The sequence below is a fragment of the Mauremys mutica genome, chromosome 4, assembly GCF_020497125.1.
Source record: "Mauremys mutica isolate MM-2020 ecotype Southern chromosome 4, ASM2049712v1, whole genome shotgun sequence".
NCBI classification, from domain to species: domain Eukaryota; kingdom Metazoa; phylum Chordata; order Testudines; family Geoemydidae; genus Mauremys; species Mauremys mutica.
This window is the reverse complement of record NC_059075.1, coordinates 76073485-76100279: the sequence shown is the minus strand read 5'-3', so window position 1 is coordinate 76100279 and position 26795 is coordinate 76073485. Positions and strand designations below refer to the sequence as shown.

The following is a 26795-nucleotide window of genomic DNA, read 5'->3' as shown; positions in this document are numbered from 1 at the left end:
GAAAGTCAACACATCACAGGATGCCATGTCTTTGACTGCAGTGAGGATCAGCAGCCAGAGAAGTAAATGGACATGATTTAAAGTTCAGCTTTAGTAACTGGTGAGATGTAGCTCATCAAACCACAGAAAATACACAGCCATCACTTAACAGCCTGAACATTTGAAATAGAACCCAAGTAATTAAAGAGCAAAGGCATCAAAAAGACAAAATGATGGAATTGAATGGCCATTTTCACAAAGATTTTTCTGCACTGTACTGCTGTGCACATTCCTTATTCAGCTTAAAATAAAACTGTTGGTGCTTAAATGATTACTCCAGGCATCCTTGTGAAAGTTAATGTTGGGATTCATATGTCCTTGATGTATTTATATGCCAATTCATTCTCCCTTTAAATGCTCCCAGCTCCTATTGGAGGACATTGTTGCAGAAGGAGAGGCATAACTGAAGGCATGTTCAGAGTTTAATTTTGCCTCCCATACCAGTTAGAAAAATCTAGTCAGCCTATTGGTTTATACCTTGGCTCTTGGATTGTTACAGTTGTTACAGTCATGTGTTTTCTTACAGAACTCTTCTTCCTGGGTGCTGTATAATATGGCCTCGTTTTATTGGCGAATAAAGAATGAGCCATATCAGATAGTTGAGTGTGCCATGCGGGCTCTCCACTTCTCCTCAAGGTGAGAGCAGCTGATACAGTTTCCTTTTCCAGTCTGCTTTCTGTTTAGGATAAACAATGCACGGTTTTTTAGTTACTGAAAATTGTATCCTAAGAAATAGGTGATAGAGTCTACTGAATAGAGACTGCCAGAGTTCCACTTTTAAGCAACTATATTTTTAAATAGTTCTTAAGAGCGTGAAATAGTCAGGAGGTAAAGACTGAAAATTTTATTCCATTTACGTTAGACTTGTGCAGTCTTTCACTTCAGTAATCTACAAACCTGACAATACCAAAAGAATGACAGTCTTGCTGCTTTTTAGTAGAAATTTATTGGCCAAATTCTGTAGAGAAGGTATGAAATGTGCTGCAGAACAGTTGGTACAAGGAGATGTGAACATAATCAACACTAAGCTATTTGTGTCAAGGCACATCTTGTAATGGAGTCTTGTCAGACTGGGAACACAGGAACAACGGTGGCTGTTGCAATTTTAGGGCTCCAGTAGTATCCCTGGAAATTCTCTAGTCTGGTGGGAAGGGTTATTCTCTGGCTACTAAATCTGTGATCGTCTCCCTAGATGAATGCATAGCGTTCTACTGTATCAGGAAAGTGCCACCAACAATATTAATATCCATTTAAAGCCACTCTTCAAACATCAATTTTCAAAATCCAGTGGCTTTCCAGGAAAACACCATTTAGAAAAGGTTAACCTGGGACAGCAGTACAAGAGAGGGTAGACACTACCTATAAGGTGCATTAATTAAAATTGAAAACTTATGACTCAGAGAAGTTGCAGTGTATGGTATTTGTAATTAAGCTCAGTGCTCTTATCACTTCTTATCCTACATCGTTGGCACTGAAGAAACCTCTGCTGTGCTATTGGGGAGGCTGTGTAGCTGAATAGTGGTGGCTTTCTTTAGAGGTTATAAACCCACTTTTGATTTCATTCTCAAAACCACAACTTGAGGTTGGCTGTAGGTGGCTGAAGCACGGCTTTGAACTGCTATCTTAGTATAAACAGTACATTCTAGTTTTCTGAAACTTGCAAGATGGCACTTCAGTAAATTCTATAAATACCTTAATGAGGCAAATCCTGCTTGCTCACTCTGGCTTATGATGTGACTTTTGGAATGATAAAGGAGGAGGAGGATGGTCTAATAGTTAAGACACTGGTCTGGGATGTAAAAGATCTAGGTTCAGTTTCTCGCTCTGCTATGAAATCGTGATCTTGATGCAAGTCATTTAATGCCTTCCTTGTCAGTTACTCATCAGCACAATGTGGAGAATATCTCTCAGGGATGTTATAATGATAAATCCATAAATATTTTAGGATATGTACAGATACTATTGTGAAGAGATTCAGTAATGTACCTAGTTTTATTTTAAATGTGTGTTGCTCTGTGATTCTGATTTATGATTCTGGGCTGCTAAATGAAGCTTGAGTAGTTTTAGTCTGTACACCCTGTATGAGAAATAAAGGTTGCATGAACATTTTATTTTAAAGTACTCAGTCAATCTAGAAGCCTGTTTGGGTGAACATACTTTTAGAATATATTTTGGCTAGATCAGTGGTTCTCAAACAGAGGCACACGTACCCTGGGGGTATGCAGAGATCTTCTAGGGAGTACATCAACTCATCTAGATATTTGCCTACTTTTACAATAGGCTACATAAAATGCACTAGGGAAGTCATTACAAACTAAAGTTTCAACAGACAATACTTCTCCATATACTATACACTGAAATGTAAGTACAATATTTATATTCCAATTGATTTATTTTATAATTATATGGTAAAAATGAGGAAGTAAGCAATTTTTCAGTAATAGTGTGCTGTGACACTTTTTTGTATTTTTATTTCTGATTTTTGTAAGCAAGTAGTTTTTAAGTGAGGTGAAACTTGTGGGTATGCAAGACATCAGACTCCTGAATGGGGTATGGTAGTCTGGAAAGGTGGAGAGCCACTGGGCTAGATCATGCGATTAAGGCATGAAGTCAGCATTGCATACTTGCAACATTTACTAGCTGCTCTTAGTTTTGGAAAGTCCTTGTAATATGTGCCTGGAGAGCGCATGAGAAACATGCGTAAAGAAACTCATTATCAGACATCTTTTTTTATCTGTATATTTTTTTTCCCCTTCTTTCTCTAGGCACAGTAAAGATATTGCACTGGTAAACTTGGCAAATGTTCTACACAGGGCTCATTTCTCAGCAGATGCAGCCATCGTGGTCCATGCAGCTCTGGATTACAGCGACTTCTTTACCAGCTATTACACTTTGGGAAATATATACGCAGTAAATAAGATTTTTATTTTCCAAGAACTGCAGAATACCAGATACTGTAATTTAATCTTTGTCTGTAGTGGCAGCACTTTTAAAATACGGCACAGTGATTAAATGATCCTGCAATAAATTTCACACATTGTTCAAGCTTGATATTTAAATTGGTTGGATTCAGACTTCTTTGCAGAGAAATTAATCTCTTTCAACTAACAAAGAAAAGCTTATGTCTGCTGTTGAAAACATTTCTTAGAGCAAGACCAGTCTTCTAGCTGATTTACCCAACAACATGGTTCTAATTTCAGAGGAGATTGGCTGCTGATTAAAACAGAAATCAATATAAATTGAAGTAAAAAACATGATCTTTATTAATCGCTGGAAGCGTTTCATTAAATATTGCTGAACAGTGGCTAACTTTCTCTCTCTTTCAATCATTCTTCAGATGCTTGGGGAGTACAACCACTCAGTCCTGTGTTATGATCATGCTTTACAGGCCAAACCAGGGTTTGAACAAGCTGTAAAAAGGAAGCACGCTGTCCTATGTCAGCAAAAACTTGAACAGAAACTGGAAGCTCAGCATAGGTAACTCAGACATGCGTCCTCTGAAAAGCCTAACAAAAATTCATATGCAAGTGGTCTCATTCTCAATGTTCTGTTCCTGTGATTATTGCTCACCATTGTGGTAAAACAGTGATATGTTTTTAACTTACTACAGTTTACAACTATTGCATAATCATAAATAATACAAATATTTTAAGCAACCAAAAGTTTCATATGAATGTGAAATGACAGCAATGGCTAATGTTTAAAACAATTCAACATAAACTTTCCTGGTGTCAAATTTTAAGATCACTTCAGCGAACATTAAATGAATTGAAGGAGTATCAAAAACAGCATGACCATTACCTGAGGCAACAGGAGACCTTAGAGAAGCACAAGCTGATCCAAGAGGAGCAAATCCTGAGGAACATCATCCATGAGACGCAGATGGCAAAAGAGGCACAACTAGGTACAGATTTTGTAATGAGCACTGAGTGTAACAAGTAAGAGTTAGTCACTTTCAGTCACAGCTTAATATAGTGAAACAGTTCACTCCCATATTTGGTTATGATGCTCCTAAGTGGCCATTTCATTTTGATTTTCAAAAAGTTGTGTGTGAAATGTTCTCAGATCAGTCCATGGGTCCTTGTCTGGCAAAGGCAAAAATGTATAAAACAGCATGCTTAGTTTCAGGAAGAGGGAGCATGTTCTGTTGTTCTTGGGGGCCCTCAGCTAGTACAGCTCATGTTGATTGGCTTAATGAGGATCTGTAGTCCATCATAGCTAGAAATGGAAATGGTGAAAATTTTGAGGCCTTTGAATAATGGATGCTGGGTAATTGTGCAGGAAAACATCTGACAAAAAAATCATCCCCCCTTCTTAATACTAAACTATATTTGACTTTTGTTAGATAAGTTATTCTAAGGACTTATCTACATAGCAAGTTAGTGCTGGGTGTGAATCTTCAGTGCACTAGCTTGCCACGTGCTAACTCGCCATGTGGACTTTGCTACAGTGCACTAAAAGTTCTGTAGTGCATTTTGATGTTCTCAGATTTCAACTACAGAACCTTTAGTGCACATGTCGTAGGGTGTTCATAGCAAGGCAATCTGTGTCCATACCTGGCACTAACTTGCTGGGTAGACAAGCCTTAAGCTATAGGTTCTAGACTTCAGTGAATTCTGAGTAAATCCAGGACACTCAGTGTGCTATAAGAACAAACATTTGGAATGTAATGTCCTTTCTTCTGTGACATTTGTAGTTAAAGGATTAAATCTATTCTACATCTCCAGTATCTGAGCAACTCTTCAGTTTTCTCAGCAGCACTCTTGTGTCTATCTATTTGGAAAAGACTGACTGCCAAAAAGGCTAAATGAAGTGCAAAAGGACTGTAGGAAAATGAGTAGGAAATGCAGAATTGGGTATTTCAAATCCCAAGCTCCATGCAAACTGTATTGCAGGAAGTGTAGTTACATGTCATGTAGTCCTTTACACAAATATTTGTTTAGCTATCTTCTTTCAAAGATGGAGTTCTCCTTTAATACCAGTCAACGAGATAGCTTGCAACTAGACTTTGATAATGTTTTTGGTCAGCTGAGAAACCCTCTGCTCTTTTACAGCAATGAACTTTTGTTAATGTTTGTGCTCCATAGGGAACCATCAGATATGTCGGCTTGGCAACCAACAGCACAGCTTGCACTGCCAGTGGGACCAGCCTGTTCGCTATCACCGTGGGGACATTTTTGAAAATGTGGAATATGTTCAGGTTTGTCTACTATGAATTAGCACCACTACTAGCCACTCAAGCAGCACAAGTCCTTGAGGCTGACATAAGATGTCCATAATCGCTACCCCAACAATACTTTTTTTTAAATAGATCAAACTATAACTTTAGGAACTGTATAGTCCTGCTAAAAGAGTAAAAGGCACATTTTGCTAGTGTAATTTTCCTGTGACCCTTTTGCTAATAATGGGAGAACCAGAAATAACTGTGGATTTTGGCAGCCCAATGCCTCCTGTTTAAAGATTTTTGTTTTGTTATGTAGGGAGTGGGCAAAATGAGGGCTCTTCTCAACTATCTTTTTGGGAGGAAAAACACTAGAGTGTTTTTTGTGAAACCCCAACGTTGCCCTGGAGTTTCCATCCCTATTTTTTTTCCTCTGTATAGAGTGCCCTCTTTCTACTAAGTACAGGCATCAGATGATTTGAGAAGGAGTGTAGTTGTCTTTCATGAATATGCTAAATGTCATGTAGCTAGGAGTATGACTCTAGAGATGTGAAGCATCCATTTCCAAAACTAGTTTCCTTGAAGGACACAGCAAACGTACTAGATAACTGATGTACATAAAGAGACAAATGCTTTTAAGGAATCAGTTTTCCCTTTGGATCCACATATAGTACTTCCCATAGAATAAGGTACCCCACTATGACAGTTGAAAAAGTGTGTCTATATAAATAATTGTTGGTTTTTACTTTATATACGCCTTTAAAAATTATTTAAGATGGATAGCGCTACTTCCCTCTTTCTAGACATTTTCAGTCAGTTCATCTTGATTAATATCCTTCTAAAAACTTTTTGTAACATAATGAGATTTAAAGAGGAGGGAATCAGCATTATATACTTCCGAATATTTTATGTTGCTAAGAGTGTGAGTGGTAATGTGAGTTCTGCCCATCTAACAATGACTCTCAATACTAATAGAGGTGCTGCTGCTGTTCTAGTAGCTTAAAATATCAGCTTTTATGCTTTGGGTTTGATAGTGCCAGAAGAAAGGTTGAAACAATCTGCAAAAGTAGATATCCTATTTGTAAAAAGTTTTGCAAAGCCTGGTATTAATAGAAAGGGTTTCACAATATTTCTTTAAAAAACAATAAAATAGTATTTTGTTTTGAGCTGCATTTTCTCTTTACATATTTGAAACCCTAATATTGTGCTAGTGCAAGAGGACCAGAAATGACTCATAAATTGACCAGTCTAGTTTTGCTGCCAAAGCTGAGGGAATTGCAAGAAGTAAACAACCTGCATAAGGGATGAAAAACAAATCAAACTTACAAAATTCAGTGTTAGTAGTTCACTACCTTGAAAGGAAATACTGTCTAAAAATAGTGATAATGGCCCTGTCATTTTCTTCTTTGACAGTTTGGAGAAGACTCATCAAGATCAAGTATGACATCCGTGAATTTGGATCTCCATGCAAACCACAGCGATCTCAGCCACTCTTTGCAGTCTTCTCCTATTGCCCGTTCTATTGTTTCACTGTGGGGCCTGGAATCAGATGCCTACAGGGTGAGCAAAGCGTATGAGCTCGCTCTTTTATACAGGGCTATCATGAAAGATTGTGTTCTCCTTTAGTAAAAATGTATTCTAAAGCAGCAGTGTCCAACCACTCATGTGTAGCAGGACTTATGTGCTTGGTACTCCTGAATTCTCCTTCATTGTCTCAGGTAAGCTGCTCTGTTGAGCACTAGTGGACTACTACTTCTGCCTGTCTCCCATTCATTTGTGTGAACTCTACCACACAATGTGAATTTGGGTTGCTCTCATGACTGCAAAATTGGGATTTAGAGCCCAAACCTTGGTTCATGGTAGAGCAGCACAATTCGCTAAAAATAGAAAGCACTGTGCTGATGCAACCGAAATCTTGGCTTGATAAATTGGGACAATTTCCAGAAAAGGCAGGAAACCATTATCTTAAGGGAAGAGTTGATTTTTTTCTTTTTTGTCATCCTAGTGTATTCCTGAGGCATTCTTATCAGATAGATAATGTGAAGGTTAAGATTGATGAATTATTTCTCAACAGTTTAAGAATTTTTTTTCTTTGCAATTAGGATAAACAGCATATTCTTTGGCCTAAAAGATCAGACTGTGTCAAATCCTTTCCAACAATCCCGAACCCAGAGGAACTGCCAACCTATTTTCTGCCTCCAGAAAACAGAGGATTCAGGCAAGTGTTGATTAATCATAAAGTAAATTTCCCATTATATTGTTTAATCTGGTTGTAGTGATGTGGCCACATTATGAGAATCTGGGGTCACTGACCAACTAGTGTATTATTCTTTTAAGGTGGCTGGGTCTCCCTCTGGTTGGAGAAGATGGAGTCAATCTGTGATAATAACAGGCAGCATTTGTGTTCTTCTGGAGGCTCTCCCTCTTCCCACTCCACAAGAGAAGTCACAGCCATCTAATGCTCTGTCCACATATAACCAAGTCAGGAAACCAGTTCCAAAATTACTATCCCCTTACCTGGATTTAAGATGGTTAGAATGTAGTATGGACAGGACCAACCATGTGCCACTCAGCTATTTGTGTGTTTACATCCCACCATTTGAAACATGAACTCATGTCTTCTCGGTTCTTTTCACTGCCAGAGTCCATTCGATCCTGAGTAGCCCCGGAGAGGCCCATGTGCATGGAGAGGCCCAGCTGCCAGATTGTTCGTCTATTACTGATGTCCGTAACAATGAAACTCTGTACACGTTGGTCAAAGAACTAGATGGTCACCTGGAGCTGAAATTTCAAATGCCAGATGATCATGCAAGACAAGTAAGAGGCACTGTTTTCATAGGTAACCTTTTCATTTTGAGAGTCTGCCTTTTATGGCCTTAGAGCTAAGGTCTTCAAGATTTGACAGATTCTGGCAACAAAAAGATGGGCCTGATTTTGCAAGGTACTCGGTACTTCCATAGGCTTCCCCTTGCTGGGAAATGTAAGTTCTTAATATCTGACATGAGGTCCTATGACATGGCCTCTTTAAACACCTGTCAAAAGTGTATGAGACAAAAAAGATAGAAGAAAACAGTACTTTCTAGATTAACTAAAGACCACATGAAAACTGTTCATTGGCTTTATCGCCTCCTTGTTGGCACAGGAGAGACACACCTGCTTATAGCTGTCTTTCCTTACTGCTTACTGTCCCTTGGTTGCTTTAATGGGTCTAGTCTCTCCCCTCCCCCAGACCACCATCAGTGCATCTGTAGGGGGTCACTTTTCAGCTACAGTACAAAAATGGGGCTTAGGAAATTTTAGGGTCATGAGACTTGAGCAACCCAGATAGCTATATCCTGTAAAAACTGCTTGAGAGATCACTTTTAAATCTTCCATCCTATTTTTTTGTTAAATGCTTTTTCATGTTGTTCAGATCTTGCATTCGCGTATCAACAATCAATCTATTACAGAGGAGCAAATAGGGGCATTCATCTATCATGCTATAAAGAAGGTAAGTCAAGAATTGTAGTTTGAAGTAAATTTGAGAATTCTTGTTTATCTATGAGTGTGATAACTAGATTCACGTTGTTCAGTGGCACACTATTTACAATTTGCCTTGCCTGGGGAGTATAGCAGAGCTGAAATTTGTAACTTCTTTCGATCTAGGTTCCACAAAGAACCACAAATATTCAGAGAAGCATCCCTTTCACTCAGCTTACTCAGTGGACCCTATTATAGCTTCCTTCCTACGTAAGAACACTGGTGGAGTGAGTGAATTTCATTCCTGTGAAAATTTGCAAGATATTGTGCGAGGGAATACAATGCCATTTCCTGAATCAAACAAATAATACCCCTGGAACTAACATGATGTTGGCCAACCAGTAGACCTTGTATTGCTTATGTTATATTCCTTTCCTCCACCCTTTGTCTGGCTTGTCTTGTTTAGACCGGTAGCTCTTCAGGGCAGAGACGATCTTAAATGTTTGCACAGCACTTAGCACAATGGGACCCTGATCATGAGTGGGGCCTTTGAGTGCTACCACAATACAAATAATAATAGTAAATGTCAGGATGGTGGAAGACTTGGAGAAATCATATTAGATCTAGATGTCAAATTAACTCTGTTGACATGCTGCCTTTCTGTGTGTACATCACATTGTCAAAGCCTAAATACAATATGTGGAGTGTTTGTGCATCTTTTCATTGCCCATAAGAAGGAGAACGCATCTGAGTGGTATTCATATTCTTGTGCACATAACAATCCTTTGCAGGCCTAATGTTTTACCTTCTGAGTTTTCTTAAGTGGCCATCTGAATGCATAGGTTTTTTTCTTGGTAATACTCAGTTATTTCATAGCTTTAGTGCTGAAAAAGCTTCTCCAATAAACAACTTCTTAACCAGTTAGAGCACGTCTTAAGTATGTTCTTGTCATGCTTGTGTGCACAAATTGCAGAGGGCAGGAGGCATTTTCAGAGCAGAAGTTCAGCAGTAAGCATCATGGTCTTCCTGGGGAAAGACAAAATGTGTCTGCAAACATGTTTGAATGTTTAATTTAATGACAGCATTATGTTGAAAAAGTAGGATGAAAGCCTTGGCAGTACCCTTATAAGCAGTGCCATTGCTAACTCATGCACAGCATTTATTAATTATTACTGTAGCACCTAGAAGTCTTAGTTATGGACTAGGACCCCATTTGTATTAGGTGCTATACAAACAGAACAAAAAGACAGTCACTGCCCCCAAAGAGCTTACAAATGAAGTATATAATACTTTAATGCATACAGACAGGCCAGTGTGGGGATTACATGGAAACAGTGAGACGATATTGGTCAGAATGATAGGCAGCATGTTGCTTGTTCCTGACAATGTGAAGGGAGGGTAAAGGAATTGGGCACAGAACCCTGCAACTGTTTCATTGAAAATGATTTTATTTTAATTAGGGTGTCTTTTGCAGTTAGTAAAATCAGCTAAGAAAGCAGTAGTAAATCTGAAAATAACCTCTTCTCCTACAAAGTGCTGGGAGGAGAAACCAGAATTTACAGCTAGAAATACAAAAAATCAGTCTTCCCCACCCTCTCTCCTGAGAAAAACAAAACAAAAACCTGAAATACAAAAGTCTTTCTAGGGAAAAAAAGTTCTAGACAACAATAGCTATTATTACAGTTATGTTTAGGTCTAAAAACAATTACTCCAAGTCCTGCATATAGACCATTGCATTTAGCACTATATTTATTTTTTTGTGTTTAAGTATATGGCCTTAGAATGCACCTCTGGCAGATCTGCATGCATGTGTGACATTATTCAGTGACTGGTCTCATCATTAAGACTTACTCACACAAGTGACATTACACATGTGTAAATTGTTGCAGGATTGAAGCATTAGATTTGTCCTACAATTACATATTAACCAAGAAATATTGGAAAGGAGATTTGACAGCATATTATAATATCCATTATATCCTGTAATGCAAATAAAACTTTTTAGTATAAGGCTGTTAATTCAAAAATACGGAAGAAATACCATTATCTACAAAATTTACTTCTCTCTGAAAACTTTTACCCACTATGGTTATAAGAAACACTTAAGATATCTACAACTGAAAGAGAGAGAGTACTTGTTTTACATATTTTGTTGTGCATTTGACACAACTCTGCATAGTTTCATTGTTCTTTCTCTAAAGAATGAATTAGTCTGTTTATGTAACTATAGGTCAAGGGCCAGCTAAGAATAATTAGAAATCTGATTGTACGTTTTATCCCTCTGCCTGTCCGTGTTTACTACTTTAAGTTGTGAGCATTTGGGGTCAGGGACTATCTTGCTATATGTTTAGACAGTTGCCAAGCACATTGTGAATGGATAAATAATTATTTAAAATAGGAAAATGGGATTCTAAAATCCAGGGGCGGCTCCAGGCCCCAGCACGCCAAGCGCGTGCTTGGGGTGGCACGCTGCGGGGGGTGCTCTGCCGGTCGCCAGGAGGGCGGCAGGCGGCTCCGGTGGACCTCCCGCAGGCGTGCCTGTGGAGGGTCCGCTGGTCCCGCAGCTTCGGAGGTCCACCGGAGCCGCGGGACCAGCGGACCCTCTGCAGGCACGTCTGCAGGAGGTCCACCAGAGCCGCGGGACCGGCACCGTGCTTGGGGCGGCGAAATGGCTAGAGCTGCCCCTGCTAAAACCTCAAATTGGCTTTTTGAAACTGACTACTTCTCAAATTGATGGTTGCCACATGTGGCAATGTGGGTCCTACACTCTGGAATGGTAAAGGGCTAAGAATCATTGATTCCTGTGGTCAGGCAGCATTAAAGGACTTTGTGGAAATCATTTGGGGCAATCACATGAATCAAGGTTGCTAGCTGAATGCTCTTGCTGAGCAACAGGTGCTACTAAATTAACATTAGTTCATCTATCCTGCACCTGTGAAGTTCAAATGGTAAGCTAACTACCTTCAGCCAAGGTAGAGGGTAGAATAAATTGTATCCAGTTCATAAAGCAATACACTGAATTGTTTATGTTGGAGAGAGTTTATGGTAAGCGATTGTATATTCCTGAAATGTTATGACTTTTTTTTTTCCAGCCAAGGGATCCTTTATGGCTTATGCTTAATGAGGCTGGACTCTACTGGCGTGCGGTTGGAAATAGCACCTTTGCTGTCACGTGCTTGCGAAAAGCATTGAACTTAGCCCCACATGGGTATCAGGATATCCCTTTAGTCAATCTAGCTAACCTTTTGATTCATTATGGTCTTCATCTGGATGCCAGCAGGCTCCTGCTAAAAGCTGTAGCCATCAATAATTCTGAGGTAAGGGTTGCTTTTGTATTAATTTAGTAATAAACAACAAAACTCTTCCCGGAAGATTGCTTCATTAATTCCCAATCCCAAATTTTATTCTCCTCATATATGTAATTCTTCAGGCATCTCATTTGGAACATGTTCATTTAAGTTTGCTGCTTCATCTTTGATAAGATCAGGAAATTAAAGTGCCAGATAACACTGGATACTGAGAGTATAAATGTTTGGAAGAATAAATAGCTTTAAATATGGGCAACATGTTAGGTTGCTTCTGGACAACAGAATTCCAACCAGCTGGCTGGTTTTTTGGATTAAATTCCTGGCATCACTGGTATCTAAAATGGAGATTCTTGATGCTATGTTAACATTTAATCCTTGTGTGTTGGAGAAAAGAGAAACCATTAAATAAAATGTGTTTTTAGATCAGGTTTGAAAGGAGGTAAGCTATTCTTGAAAAGTTGCTTCTACCCAGCAGTTTCACTAAGACTGGTTGTACATGAGGTTAAGTATGGTCTTGTGGCAAAAGCACAGGACTGGGAGTCTGGAGATCAAAGTACTGTCCTAGCCCTGCCACTGACTCATCATGTAATATTACGCAAGTAATTTACCTACTGTGGCTCAATTTCCCCATCTGTAAAATGGGGCTAATACGTCTTCCCTATTTCATAGTGCTGTTGTGAGAATTAACTAATTCATGTTTGTAAATGCTTTGAAGTTTTCTGATGGAAGATGCAAGAGAAATGAAAAGTATATGACTGTACCCTCTTCTTTTGGAAACTGATTGTTGCGCAATTAGATTTAGAAATCTACATGTACGTCTACATAAACACTTACTGCACAACAAGCTGGAGTGTAAATCTACAGCGCTCCAGCATGCCATACATTAACTGCATGGACTCAGGTACTGTGCGCCAGAAGTTCCCTACTGCACATTCAAACAGTAAATCAATGCACACTAGAAAGCTTTTAGTGAACAGCAGGGTCCATGCAGACAGTTAGTGCATGGCACTACACCCCAGCTTGCCATAGCCATGCCCTCAATATTAGTCATCACTTAGATGTGCAGAAGAGTTAATTTGGAATCTGCTGCCTCACACATAATGGGTGGGGTAGATCTAAAGATAAATAACATGCCTTTCAGAAATGTGGGAAGACAGTGCACAGCTGGATTACTGAAACATTAGCCAGTACTGTGGAACTTTTTTTTTTTCTTGTAGTGTTGTAAGTACTTGGGAAATAATGTCTTCTCTTCATTTCAAGTTTAACAATGAGCTCTTCATTAAAAGAATTCAAAATGAGTTCCAATTGTCAGAACAAGACTGTTGCATTATCAAAGAAAATGCTGCTGATCAAAAGGTGTTCCAAAAGAAGTAGTGTGCAAAAATAGTCTCTTGGCTATCTAGATATCCCTTCCTAACACACGCCCATCTCTGCTGCCTGGATGATTCCTTTGTTTTCTTGATTAATCTCATGCATTTTACATTCCATTCTTTTCATTTTTTTTAATGCTGCTTGTGATATCTTGTGGGAATAGACTATTGCAAAAGTTGTTGCATCTTTGCAAATATTTTGATTAACTTTATTTCTCATTAACTCTAAATGTGCCTGGTATAAAGTTATGGTATATTTCTACATTTTGTAGAGTAAGTACTTTGTAGCCTGCAAATGATTTGAAGAAAACTTTCTCAGAGAGAACATTGATATTCAGTTCTCTTTAAATATAATTAGACCATGTTTGCGACTTTCCTCCTTGTAATAAGAGATGTATATAACTACTGGATTGGCCAGAAAAAGTTGTGTAAGTCTTAAACAAAAGGGAAAACAACCCTAAGGGAAATGAGTTTGTCTCACTCCAGTTCCCAGGAGACAAAAGTCCAAATCACAACTCTTCCTTCCCCCATCATATTTGGGGCCTAGAGTTGAGGTACTTCAGCAGTAATATGGGAAGCTGATGGTTGCACAGTTAAATCTGGTTGCTTCTCCCTATGCTGTCCCTCTTATTTTGACAAAGGACTTGAGTCTCCAGGGTTGTCAGCCCCTCCAGCACTAAATTCACTTTAAAATAAGTGGGGAGGTAAAAATAGAATCAGCTGTGTAGCATTGGGGTATTTTTAATACAAGAGCTAGCAGCAATTTTGCAACAGTTTGAAAAGGAATCTAACCAGTTTAGATTGCAGATAAGTATATGAAAAAGGAGGATCATAAGAAAGCAAGGGATGAATGGTGAAATGTTTGAATTAGGAAATTGGAGGGAGGGTATGACAATACCCATGGTATTTAGAAACAGGTTGCACTAGCAGGAGTTTCTTCCAATAGTTCTTTCAAAGGTTCTTCCATTACCTTTGGCAAAACTCTACAGCAAGACTCAAGAGTATTGCAATCAAACTTGAGTGTGTCGTGCTATAGTGATGTCAGTTAACTTACCTGATGTTAACAATGCTAACCAGACTGTGGATAGATTACAGTTAGCATTTAAAGGGGATTCTCTGGTGTGTAAGGGAAAGATAATGTGAACAAGAAGGAATGATTAACAATAGGGCAGGATGATTTGGGGCTTGTATGAATGAATGAGGTGCAATGAATTACCAAAGGCACCCAAGAAGTAGTACCACCAAATGAAGATAGCAAACATGTGATGGGAGGTCATAAGAAGAAGAATCAATTAAACTGGCTGACTAGGGTTGGCTGGAGCATCAGACTGAACTCAAATTTGAATTAACTCTATGGACATTAGTTAGTATCTTGTGACTTAATTGCATCATCAGATGGTTAAAAGCGCACACTCTTCTGAAGCATGTTTCTAATACTACAAGCAAAATTTTTGAAAGCCATGATTAGTCTTAAAAGTTCCATGACAAAAAGTATCATTTAGTGGAGGAAATTGGCTGCTCTGTTGCATCAGCATGGTCATTATTCTGGTCACAGGGTTAAATGCAGCACTTAATTTCTCTACATAAACCATAAAGATGCTTTTGAAAACAAAGTGTAATGCTTCATTGTGTGCCAGGACTTAAATCACTGGATGATATCTAAAAATGCATGTCAAAGTTAATTTTGAAGAATTATTACAATGTCTTTTGTCTCTGCTTCAAGAGATTGCTCTTGGCTAGTCAAAGTTATGAATAAGAGTGTTGGCTTAGTGTTGAACAATGGGGATTTGTGTCTTTTGGCCAAGTTAGTGTGAAATTGGAGCTCTGAGTAATTTAATTATTTTCCGGAGAACAATAAGCTTGGATTGGCAAAAGACTAATCGGCACTTCCATCCCATATTAGATCTCATATTACCTGGTACCTTTTGCTTTAGACTTCTTGGCTCCTTACTAAAAACTCCCCTAAAACATTTCCCTTCACCTTCTTTGCTGCCATATGTAGAATGTGCTATGTTTAAGATGGGCTATAAGTAAGTGGTTTGTTACACTTGTGGGTATATCACAGGTTTGTGTATCATTTCAAAAACCTGACATCCTAAGCACAGCCAGTATGTCCAACTAATTATTGGTTTTAAAACCAATAATTTAAGTTGATTATTCTGCATTCTAGGAATAAGCAGTCCCTCATCCCTAGGACCCTTCTAGCTGATTTGGGAGTGTGGAGGGCATGAGACTTGGTCTATTACAATAGCTACCCTCAGTTTTTTAACTCAGAACACATTTGTGGTGCTGATACAAGGTTGATTTTCTCTTTGCAGCCCCTGACTTTCTTGAGCCTAGGAAATGCCTATCTGGCTCTGAAGAATATCAGCAGAGCCTTGCAAGCCTTCAGGCATGCGCTGGATTTAACTACAAAGTGTCAGGAGTGTGAGAGCAGCCTGAAGTTGATCCGCTGTCTGCAATTTTTTCCTTTTGTGTACAACATCACCTCTTCTGTATGCAGTGGTAAGCAGCTGCTGAAAAATGGCCAAAAAGTGACATAGCCTTACAGTCAGAGTGCACTCTATCTACTGGAGCTCAAGACCACTATTCTTTCCCAAGAATCATCCCATTTCCCTCTGTTTACACTCCTCTCTGCCAGCAAGGACTAACGTTGAGGCACATCTCCTCTGGGAGAGAGGATAGTACTCCCTACAGAGCTAATTCAGGGCAACTTATGTTACTAGAGGTGCTACTGTTCAGTACAGAGCACACGCTGCCTTCACGGCAACCTAACTCCTCGTTTTCTAGGTAAGGAGGGTTGAATCCATGTCATTGAACAGCTACAACTGGTGTGTTACTCTTAGCCCCCTTGTATGCCCATTTAAGTTCTTCAGACAAGTATTGTGAGATCTTTCTTTTAAAACTATAGGTTCTGGTAGAGAATATTGTCTATTATAGTTTATTTTTTAATCCAGTACTTCCAGGCTTGAATAACAGATTTTAAATGGCATTTACTTTTTAGAAATGCTCCATAATGCACTCTTACTACACTAGATGGTCATTTTTTTGTTTATGCAGGACCTACAGTAAGTGTTCCTGGATTTCTAGTTGTTTTAAAAAAAAAAAAAATCTAGTGACATGGGGGATGAAAAAGATGTTCTTTTAAAATTATGTCTGGAGATGTGATGCTTTGTTGCCATTAATGGCTACTCTGAGATCCAAAGTACAACCTTGTGGAGCCAAGTGAAATTGAGTGAACCTTCCTCTCATTGAATATTTCAGATGTCTTTTATGTACTTGCTAATGGTGCATGTACTGCTCCCAAGCTATCCTGAAGACCATTTCTGAATGTATTCGGCAGTCCCTTTTCTGTGAAACCATCACCAAGGGACACTTTTGGATGATTTTACTCAGTATTTAAATGAAAGCTTCACATGATGAGAAATGGGTTTTATTTTAATATTAATACCTTTCCCCAAGGATTTCCTGAGTTCCTAAAAATGTATGGGAACAAATCTCTTCTCTGATTTAGCGTCTGGAATGGAATACTTTAAATATATACCAAGAAATACGTTGGTCATTGGTCGATGTGAATGCAACACAACAGAGGTGATCTTCCAAGACTATGCCACCAGAGTAATATTATTTCCTGATGCATTTAGAGATTTTCATTTTGTTATTTGGTGTGCAAAACAAAAAACCTTTGTTTGGCCTTTATAAATATATTTTAGTAGGTGGTGTTGCTGCTCAAGTGTTAGGCTTCTTGTTTACCTCCATTCCAAAATCCTCTTTCCTGAAGCTGACTTGGAAGGGGCTCTTCATTCTGGGTTACCATCCCTAAAATCCGTTAAAGAAGTCATTTCCCAAATGGTGTGTCAATTCAAAATGTTTTCCCTTGCAGTTTTCCCAGCAGGATGGAACTGTATTGCAGCCTTTTCTGTGGCTTATAAAAATCTTCCTCTGTCTTTTAAAAATTATTTTAGTGGGGTTGGGTGCTTACCTGAATCCCTAGAACCTTGTTGGACTGAAACCTGAACAAAAGCCAATTCTATTTTGAAATAGAAGCAGAAAGAAAAGACACCTTTTTAAATTACTCTAATAAATGTGACCCGAGAGTCTCATGAACAGTGGCTGTCTGAAACTACCTGTGCTTCTACAAGTTTTTCAGTCTCGCAGTTCCTTGTATGTGCACCTTCTTGATCTCATCATCACCACATTTGAAAGTGTACTTCAACAAGTGTTAATTTCTGTTGTTAGTGTGGTTTCCCGAACCAGGGCTTTTATTTTCTGTTCATGTTATAACACAGGGTTGTAGACCATTTTAGAAGACTTGTATGGTTCTTTTGGGGGAGGGAACCTCTGCCCACACTGCTTATGAAAACTATGCAAGCAGTATGGCTTTGCTAATGTGAGCATGTGTTAACAGAGCAGGAATGTTTAACTGGTGAGGTCCTTTAGAGAACCTGTAAGGCTTATAATCAAAAGGGAAGCTGAACATTTAACAGGTATATTAACTTCATTAATGCCAGAAATCAAATTTCGAGGTGTCTTGCCATACATTTGTACTGTTCCCCCTATTTTTTTTGTGCTTCATCATGTCATGCTGCTCCCATTAGAGATGGGAGAGACCATCTAGGTTATTTTATGCATCACTGGCCAATGCAGAACAGTTAGAAATATGAAATTGACACATGGTGTAAATGTCTTTGTTTTATTGAAATGTTTTTTTTTTAAATAAACTTACCAGTGTATTCAACCTTGATATTGATGAGTTTTCTGGTTTAAAACATGGGTTTAAACCAAAATCTAAAATCTTAAGAATGCAAAAATGGAGAAGCAGACTTGTTTGTCTGTCTTTTTCAGGTGGAGAAGAAAGACAGTTCCAGGATGCTGAGAATGGTTTGGGAATTTTTATTCATTGCACATTTAGGCTACAAGCTGGGGGTGTGATTTCCAGCTCATGTACACATACTCATGCTAGCTTGGGGAGAGCTAGCATGATTATAAATAGACTGTAGCCTCACAAGTACAGGCAGCATCCATGCTGAGTAGGTACACATGGGTTTGTACTCAGCATGTCTAAGCTGTGCTACTGCTGCCCATGCTTCCATGGCTACGCTGTTTATAACTCATGCTAGCTCTCATTGAGTATGTATGCAAGCTGGAAATTGCACCCATATACCATGGTGTAGTTGTAGCCTCAGATGGATTGAAAAGGAAAATATATATAGGTTGTTGGAAAGGGAGGGCCAAGACTTCAAAAGTGTCTGAGACCATCTTCAGTGTACACATACTGAGAGTGCACAGACAAATTTGGGTTTGCACACAGATACCTACATGTGTGCACATGTATTTTGGGTTGTCCCTGCCTGTCTCAGGCCTGCACACAAGTGTTTGCACAACTTTGAAGAAATCACCATTTTTAGTGGTAGGATTTTAATTTCAATTCTAGCTTTTCGATAAGACAGGTTTATTGTGAGGTTTAGTTAAGAACATAATTAGTGTGGGACAGGCACATATATTCCATGATTTAATTGCTGTTTAGTAGTATACCATCTTATGAAATACAGTAAGCCAGGGGTAGGCAACCTATGGCACGCATGCCGAAGGCGGCACACGAGCTGATTTTCAGTGGCACTCACACTGTCCGGGTCCTGGCCACTGGTCCGGGGCTCTCTGCATTTTAATTTAATTTTAAATGAAGTGTCTTAAACATTTTAAAAACCTTATTTACTTTACATACAACAATAGTTTAGTTATATATTATAGACATAGAAATAGAGCTTCTAAAAACGTTAAAATGTATTACTGGCACGCGAAACCTTAAATTAGAGTGAATAAATGAAGACTCAGCACACCACTTCTGAAAGGTTGCCGACCCCTGCAGTAAGCCATAAACTGTATAACCAAAAGGATGAACACCGCATTGCAAATATGTAAAACAACCCACAGTGTTCTCATCTGAAATCTGTTCTGTCTTAAGGTATTTCTAGAAACATATGAGAAGTACATAAGTAACTTACTAAGAAGTACTTGAGTAATTTACTATGAGATGTACTTGCTACTGCTGGCTTCATAGTAAATTGAAACACTTTCGGTGATAAGATGCATACTGCGTACGTATATGCTGCTTACTGAATCATACATTTTAGAAATGGAAAAAGACCAGTCCTTCCACTGCCAATGCAGCACATTGTCAAGCATATGTTTGAATAATTTCAGCAGTGGGGATTCTGTTGTTTGCCTTGGGGCACTCTTCCAGAGCCTAAATGAATTATTGCTAAAAATAGTCTCCTGATGCTCATGATGTTGTTTCCCCCTTTTCAGCTTTGTCCTATTTTTTCTATATATACACCTGGTGGGTCAACCAGCATAGTTCTTTTCTCTCTCTCACACACACCCCAACCACTCCTTAATTTTTAAGCCCTTCACATGTGTTGCCAGATATAAGCACTCTTGCAGCATGTGCTATGCTTAAAACTCAGAACCTGTGAATTAAACTTTTGTAGAATCCCTGGCCTTTGATAAGTATTTGTCTTGCATTCTTTAAAAGAACACTAGCAAGGTTGCCTGTGCTTCAGTTTACAGGCATGTGTGCATGTTGTATTATCCCTGTGCTCCGCCTGTCTGCTACAGAAGTGTGAATTGGGACAGATTGCAAGACACACAAGATATTGAATTCCTGTTTGCTTTGATTCTGTGCCTGCTTACAAGAAAGGAGCAAATTGGCTCAGGGAGAAATTTGTGAAGCAGCATGGTCTAATGGTGTGAGCATGGGATTAGGAAGTACACATTGCTGAACTGTAGGCATGGCTCTTGCATAGACTGTTTGTGAGGTTCATGTATCTTTTTTCTGTTTTGGTTTTGATTCCATCTGTAAAATGAGGGTAACTCATCCCTACCTCTTAGGAATGTTGTGACACTGGATTAATGTTTATCTAGAACTTTTGAAGGTGTGCTATAGGAATGCTAAATTTGCATTGGATGCTTATGACTGCTAGATTACCCACCCTGCCTGAAAACAACCACCATCTGAGTAGCAGGCTTTATTTTCTTGACATCTTTGTTTTGCGGGGAGCTAACTAACATATTGGAATCAGGGCATTTAGTGTCTGAAGCAGGTTAAACTTAACAGTCCCACTCTCTCATTTTTATATTTAGTTTTCACCTTCCAGATCTAGGGCACTAACCCAGTACTGTTGAGCTTGGGTTTTTAACACTGCAGGGGAATGAGTAAATCCACAAAACAGTTTTCATTGTTTTTGTCAAAAATGGTTGATTAAAAACCTAACCTTCCGTGTCCCTATAAATACCCACAGTATGATATTAAACTCTTACTTTCAGGTTTCTAGACAGGCAATGTCACTGCAGGAAATGTTTGTCAACAGGTGAAAATTATGGACTCTTGATGATGATGATGATTAGAGTCTTTAGGCACTATCGTTCTAGCATCTGTGTTCACTTTACATAATTTTGACCAACAGAAACACTTCCCCAATTTCCTTGGAATGGGGGGAATACCAACCAAGAGACTAACTGCCAAGGGTCCTACCTATGCTGGCCCTTAACGGAAAGTGATGTGGGAGCTCAGAAGATGTTTAATTAGTTGGAGATGAGTTATTAGAAGATGGACAAGTCAAGTATTTCATATACATATTAAACATAATTGGAAGGACAAGCAGCACGACAGCTGTTTAAAGTAGTCTTAAAGGGTGTGCAAGTAACAGGATCAAAGAAATTGACATAAAGGAGTTAAAATGCAAACAGGAAACATTGGTCAACTCCATAGCATCCCAAAAGCTACTTTCAGGAGTTAGACATTCCTGTCAACTATATTCTGCTGGTACTGCCAGTGCAGCAAGCTGCAGATGTTCTCACAGTCTGATAATGAAAAGAACTCCTATCATGGATGTTGTTGCACATTTTTTTATCCTTGAACAGCTGGGAGAGGTTAAAAACCTCATTAACATAAGAAGCTTCCTCTTTGAAAATTCTTTAACCCTTTGGAAAGCAGTTGTTCTTACACTGCATAATGCCATAATCTGAACACTCAGATGTTGGGAAGTGCTGCTTGCCATAGCATAGAGTAATTTTGAACTCCACTGGAGATTAAAGTTGGATCATTGCTCAGGTGACTGCTGGAAAAAAGAAGCAGCTTCTGTAGTATAGAGGCTTCCCATGCCCTGTGCTCAAAAAAGCTGCTCTGTTGCATATAATGCTCAACTATAGGCAGGCAAAACCCCCTTTTATATTTAAACAAAATATTATTTTGCCTATATGAATAATTGCGCCCCTCTTTCTAATTGTTTGCATTTGTATGATCTCCGGGCCTCAAGTTGTGTTGTCATTTTTAAAAAGCAAACTTTTTTAAAAGAAAGATTTAAACAACCCCCTAGTAGTATATAGACTGAATACATTTTCTTCCATTTTGAAATCATAATGTGTTTTAGACATTCCAGTGTTTCTTCAGTCTCAGATTGTCTCTGACGTATACACCAGGTGAGTGTGCTATTATTAAATATTCTAGTTCTTGTGCCTTTTTATTGGTTACAAAGTACAGGTGATGTTTGCTGTAAGCTTTTCAGCATATACTAGGTTCATACCATCATGTACCATGAATGCAAATATTTTTGCATATGGGTGCCTGTTTTCCTAGGTAATATGCATTTCATCACATTCTTTTTGATGTTATGATGTGTATATTTTGCAACACAGGTTATATATTTAACAGCAGTTGTACACTATTTTTAAGATGTTTTGGTGCCCTCTTGTGGTCTGAATATCCTACACCATAGGAAATCAAAAATTTAGATTCCTTCATTCACCTTCTTTTAAAATAAAGCATGGGGGAAAGTATCTGCTCCCTTTTAAAAAAAAAAAATGCATTTTCCCTTGTTCTTTCTTTGCCTTTTCAAAGTTTACACATTTAGGGTGCTTAGACCATAAACCAAGTGACACTAGCTTCAAAGGAGAAACTATGTGCTTGAGTCTCAACAGAACTTTTAGATAGGTACTATTCAAGCAGCAGATGCCCATTTGGTTGGGGAGATAGGATAAAGAACTGAGGGATTAAATGACTTGCCTAAATTAACATCACAAGTTAGTAGCAGACTCATGAGTGGAACCCAGGAGTCCAACTCCCCAGCAGCAGGCTGCAACCACTAGACTGTACTCCTAGTTCTGTAGAGTAAAATGTTATCACCTATGGAAATATTTCATATGAAATAAATTAATAAACATGTGGAAACACCTCTGTCCTTTACGTACCTAGGATTAGACCCTAGGATAGTCTGTAGAGCATGGCTAGCCTTGCAGTTCCAAATGGAAAGCTGCCAAAGATATCCTTTCCACAAAGTTTGTCTCGGATATAGTCCGTAGACATCTGTGCTTATTGTATTGGCATCAATTGAGGTTTCCCTTGCTCAAGCTGCTTTAACTTTCTTTTTCTTCAAGACATTCTCATCTCTGTCTAGAGGTGTCTGGTTTTGATTTTTTTTTTTTAAGGCAAGCTCAGAATCTAATTTTGTTGTAGAGTTGTTTGCTCCAACTAGAAACACAAAGTTTAAGGCCAGAATGGGCCATCATGATCATCTAATCTGACCTCCAGCACATTGCAGGCCACAGACTCTCACCCACGCACTCCTGTAATAGAGCTATAACCTCTGACCGAGTTACTGAAGCCCTCAGATTATGATTTAAAGATTTCAAGTTACAGAGAACCCACCATTTACACTAGATTAAACCTGCAAGTGAAACTCACATTGACTGGGTTAGATTCTCAAGTGAGTATTTTCATTCAAATAAAGCTTATCCCATTTCTTAATGACTCCCTCCCTTATCCGCTGAATGGAGGATGCTTGACCTCTCCTGAGTTTTCATTATTTAGAGGTCATTGTTAGTATGTCCCTTGAATTCTGCATGCATTAGAGGGAGTGAGTTAGCCTGTTAAATTCATTTCTTGCCCCCTACTGTCCTATTAAGTTTAACATCAATCAGGTCTTGTCTGCCCTTGAAAGTTAGTGTGGATTAAGGTAGGGTGTGAATTCAAAGCACAGTAGCTGTTCCTTATCAACTCCATGTCTTGACATTCTCGTTCTGGAAAAAGAGTGCCTTCTTTCTTTTAATTTAACCCACTTTTTTGTTCTGGTATAAAAATGTTTCCACGTGGATTTGCTCTGGAACTTCATGTAGACAAGCCCTCAGTTACTTCTATAGCAAAATAAACTCTCTGAAGCAAGAGTAGTTAGGAAGAGGGAATTACATTAGGATTTGTCTTGGAAATTTTGTTTATAACATAATTAAGAAACTCTAAATATCTACTGATGGCTACCCTTTGTGCTTCAAAGGCTTTGACAAGTATATACTTATTCTGTTGGCAAACAACTAAATACTGGCAATATTCTCCCTGTGGATTGAACTTTTTTCCTTACTGTTAACCATGGGATCTGAAAGTCAAGCTGGATTCTTTCTGCCCCAAGCATTGTCAGCAATGGAGACCCTGCAGTTGCATTTCAGTTAACGGATCTGTTGCTTTGCAGATAGAATCAGGTCACCTTCTCTTAAACTGCATTGGCTCTGCAATGCCAACAAGAGTGGTTCAAAGTGGTTCAAACTTACTCTAGTAAAGTGAACAGATGTGCCTGATTCCACACAGATCTGTTGAATAAGAGTAGTACTTACTCCAGTTGTTTTCTCTTTAGAGGTAGACCCAGCAGTGATGGATATCTAAAGTTTTGCAAATCCAAGGGAACTCATTCTGGTAGGGCCTATAGAAGTCTTTTAATTGGTCTTCTGGTCTCTCACTGATCCTCCAGTTCCAAGCTACAGTCTCACCAGTCCCAAGGAGGGAGGCAACAGCTCCCTCCTCCCTTGCAGCAGCTTTCAATAATCATTCAAACCAAGAATTGAGCACTTAAAAACCAAAATCTGCTTTGGTTTAGTTACACACTCTAAGTAGCTAATCCATTGGATGCGTCTTCACCATGTATAACTAGGAGACAGTTTTTTGTCAAAGAATTACTCTGGCAAACAAGATTCCTGCCTTTGTTGCCTTAATGTAGACTTTCTGGTACTCGCAGGACAAATTTGTGCCAAGGATGGCTGCTTGAATGAAGTCCTTCCCAGCAGACTTTACTTGTCTAGTGGCTCTTTTGTGCAATAGATGTAAGCCAAGATTACAGTAGTTTCCAAACTAGCTTGCTGCCATGGAAAATGAAATGAGATACTAAGATTCTTCACAATAATTCCCTGTAACTGTGTTCCCCCTCACCCCCCCAAAAATTTTTTTTTTAATTTCCCTCTCCTTGTATACACCACATTTTAAAATCCTCTCATGTAGTGCTGGGCACAACACTGAGATCTTAGCAACCTGAGTCGTGCAGCAAGGTTCTGCAAGGAGGTTTAATAAAGTGGTTGTGGGTCATTTTCAAATTACTATCGTCTCTTCTGGGAGCAATTCATCTCTTTGAGTTTGATTCTTTTAGACCACATTAGACAATGCTGTTCAGAGTAAAGAAAAGGCTGGAAAAGATTGAATCCACCTCAGGGTAGTCCAGAGCAGATGTGAGTTGTCTGGAGTACAATTGGAGTAGGGATGCCTGCTTCTATCTTACATTAGGGGCCCAAACATGTCCTCATTAGCAACTTGCCAGGATCCTCAGGGTTGTACCCATTTTGCTTAAGCTGGAGATACCTTTTTAACCTCAGAGCATACCCTGTGGAGATTGAAGGGCCTGCCATGCAATGCTTTATATTCAGGTTATATCAGATCAGCATGCCGTGCTTTGAGCAATTGTACTGAGATGATGGAATGCATGCTGGCAGTGGCACCTGTAGTACCTAGTATCACTGGGCTATATAACCCTACTCAAGGAGAAGTTGAGCCCAGGCCTTGTCTAACTCCACAGCCATTTTTGGCCCATGAGATAGACTTTGGTTACCCGTGGTTTATCTATTTTATTGCCTTGTTTTTCTTTTGCCTGATCCAGATTCTTGTATTGTCTGTCTTGCACTGTTTTGAGTGCCCTCAAAAGCTTTAAAACTATAACCTAGTATAGCTACCAGTGACTGTGGAACTAGAACAATTGAAAGCTACCCTACAGAAGGAAACGGATGTTCCTTGAGCCAATATTTACATGGGGGTGGCGTGGTCTTTCCAAACATCCCACTACAAAAACCCTATCCTAGCTGTAGGAGGGAGCTTGGTACTGATTTAACAACGGGGAAGAAATCCTCAATATTGGAGCCTAAAATAGTGTGTCACTGGCAGTACATCAGCCGTATTTTGCTTTCACATGCTATTCTTGTCAGCCTTCACTTTCTGCAGGGATTCCTTAGCTGGGCTTTTGAGGAAGCTAATCCTACTTACTGAACCTTGTGGTCTATAGCCAAGAGGTAGACATTTATTTTTGGTCTTCTGCATAGTGGGTGATGTCCCTCACTGTATTGCTTCTCTGGGCTGCCCCTCTTAAATTCTTCCTCTGGCCAAGGATTCTTGCTTATTTAACAGCTAGAACCACATTGACAGTGAGTAAACATGGGCTAAATTGCTAAATCTAGGGACAAAATATTGAAGGCAAGACCTAATTTGTAGAATGAAAAGCAAATGAGAGAAGAAATCTTCCATAGCTGCTTCAGTAATTTTACAAAAGCCTGAATTTCTCCCTTTTTTTTAAGTAACCACTGTGATATAAAATTGGTTGTATCATATAAACTTTAAAGACATTCATAGTTTTGTTCCAAATGTGGCCTATATTTAAAAATTGTAACCTGGTAGGAAATGTTCCATTGACTCACCATTTTTCACCATATAGTGATTTAGAAACTTGAAGACAAATAAGTGCAGGTTGTTTGTTTTATTATTGGTCTCTGCAAAAACAAAATGTGAACTCCTTAGTCCTTGCTGCCAGCTAGCAAGCAGTGTTCTCAAGTTGTTCATCACCAGTGATACTGTGTAAACCAAAAATGGTAATTTTGGCTCATTTAGGAACAAAACAGGGAGCATCCAATGAAACTGAGGCAACAAATGTAAAAAGGATAAAAGAAAACACTTTTTTACATAAATTAATAATGCAGTGTGCATCTTGATGGCCCAATACATCTTTGAAGCTAAGAGCTCACTGGGATTGGAAACTGGTTTAAACAGTTATATAGACAATGAGAAAGTCCACAGTTACATTAGATATGGCTGGGGGGAAAAATGGGATATAAATTCTTGTCCTTTAGGCCAGAAGCCAACTGCTAATTGCCTAGAATTAGCAAGAAATTTCCCTTACGGGTAGGTTATTCCATAATTGCCCATTAGAGGTGTTCTTGCATCTTCCTCTGCAGCATTTGGTACTGGCTACTGTGAGAGACCTGATATGAGACTTAGATAGACCTCTGGTCTGATCCAGAATGATTATTCCCACATTTCTAATAAATGTGTGTCAAATGGGTAAGAAGAGAATAATTATTATAGAGAAAAGTAATATGTTC

General features: G+C 38.9%; 1 protein-coding gene across 3 annotated transcripts in view; it reads left to right on the top strand.

Moving 5' to 3' along the window:
- Nucleotides 1–26795, top strand: part of TTC17 (tetratricopeptide repeat domain 17) — an 84443-nt gene that overhangs the window by 20463 nt on the left and 37185 nt on the right. For all 3 annotated transcript variants that reach the window (XM_045015135.1, XM_045015137.1, XM_045015136.1), the window contains exons 6-16: nt 566–675; nt 2805–2949; nt 3377–3516; nt 3783–3943; nt 5127–5239; nt 6614–6760; nt 7303–7418; nt 7843–8017; nt 8613–8690; nt 11752–11976; nt 15656–15842. In XM_045015135.1, coding sequence (XP_044871070.1) covers nt 566–675; nt 2805–2949; nt 3377–3516; nt 3783–3943; nt 5127–5239; nt 6614–6760; nt 7303–7418; nt 7843–8017; nt 8613–8690; nt 11752–11976; nt 15656–15842 — 1597 coding nt within the window. The remainder of the gene's footprint in view (nt 1–565; nt 676–2804; nt 2950–3376; nt 3517–3782; nt 3944–5126; nt 5240–6613; nt 6761–7302; nt 7419–7842; nt 8018–8612; nt 8691–11751; nt 11977–15655; nt 15843–26795) is intronic.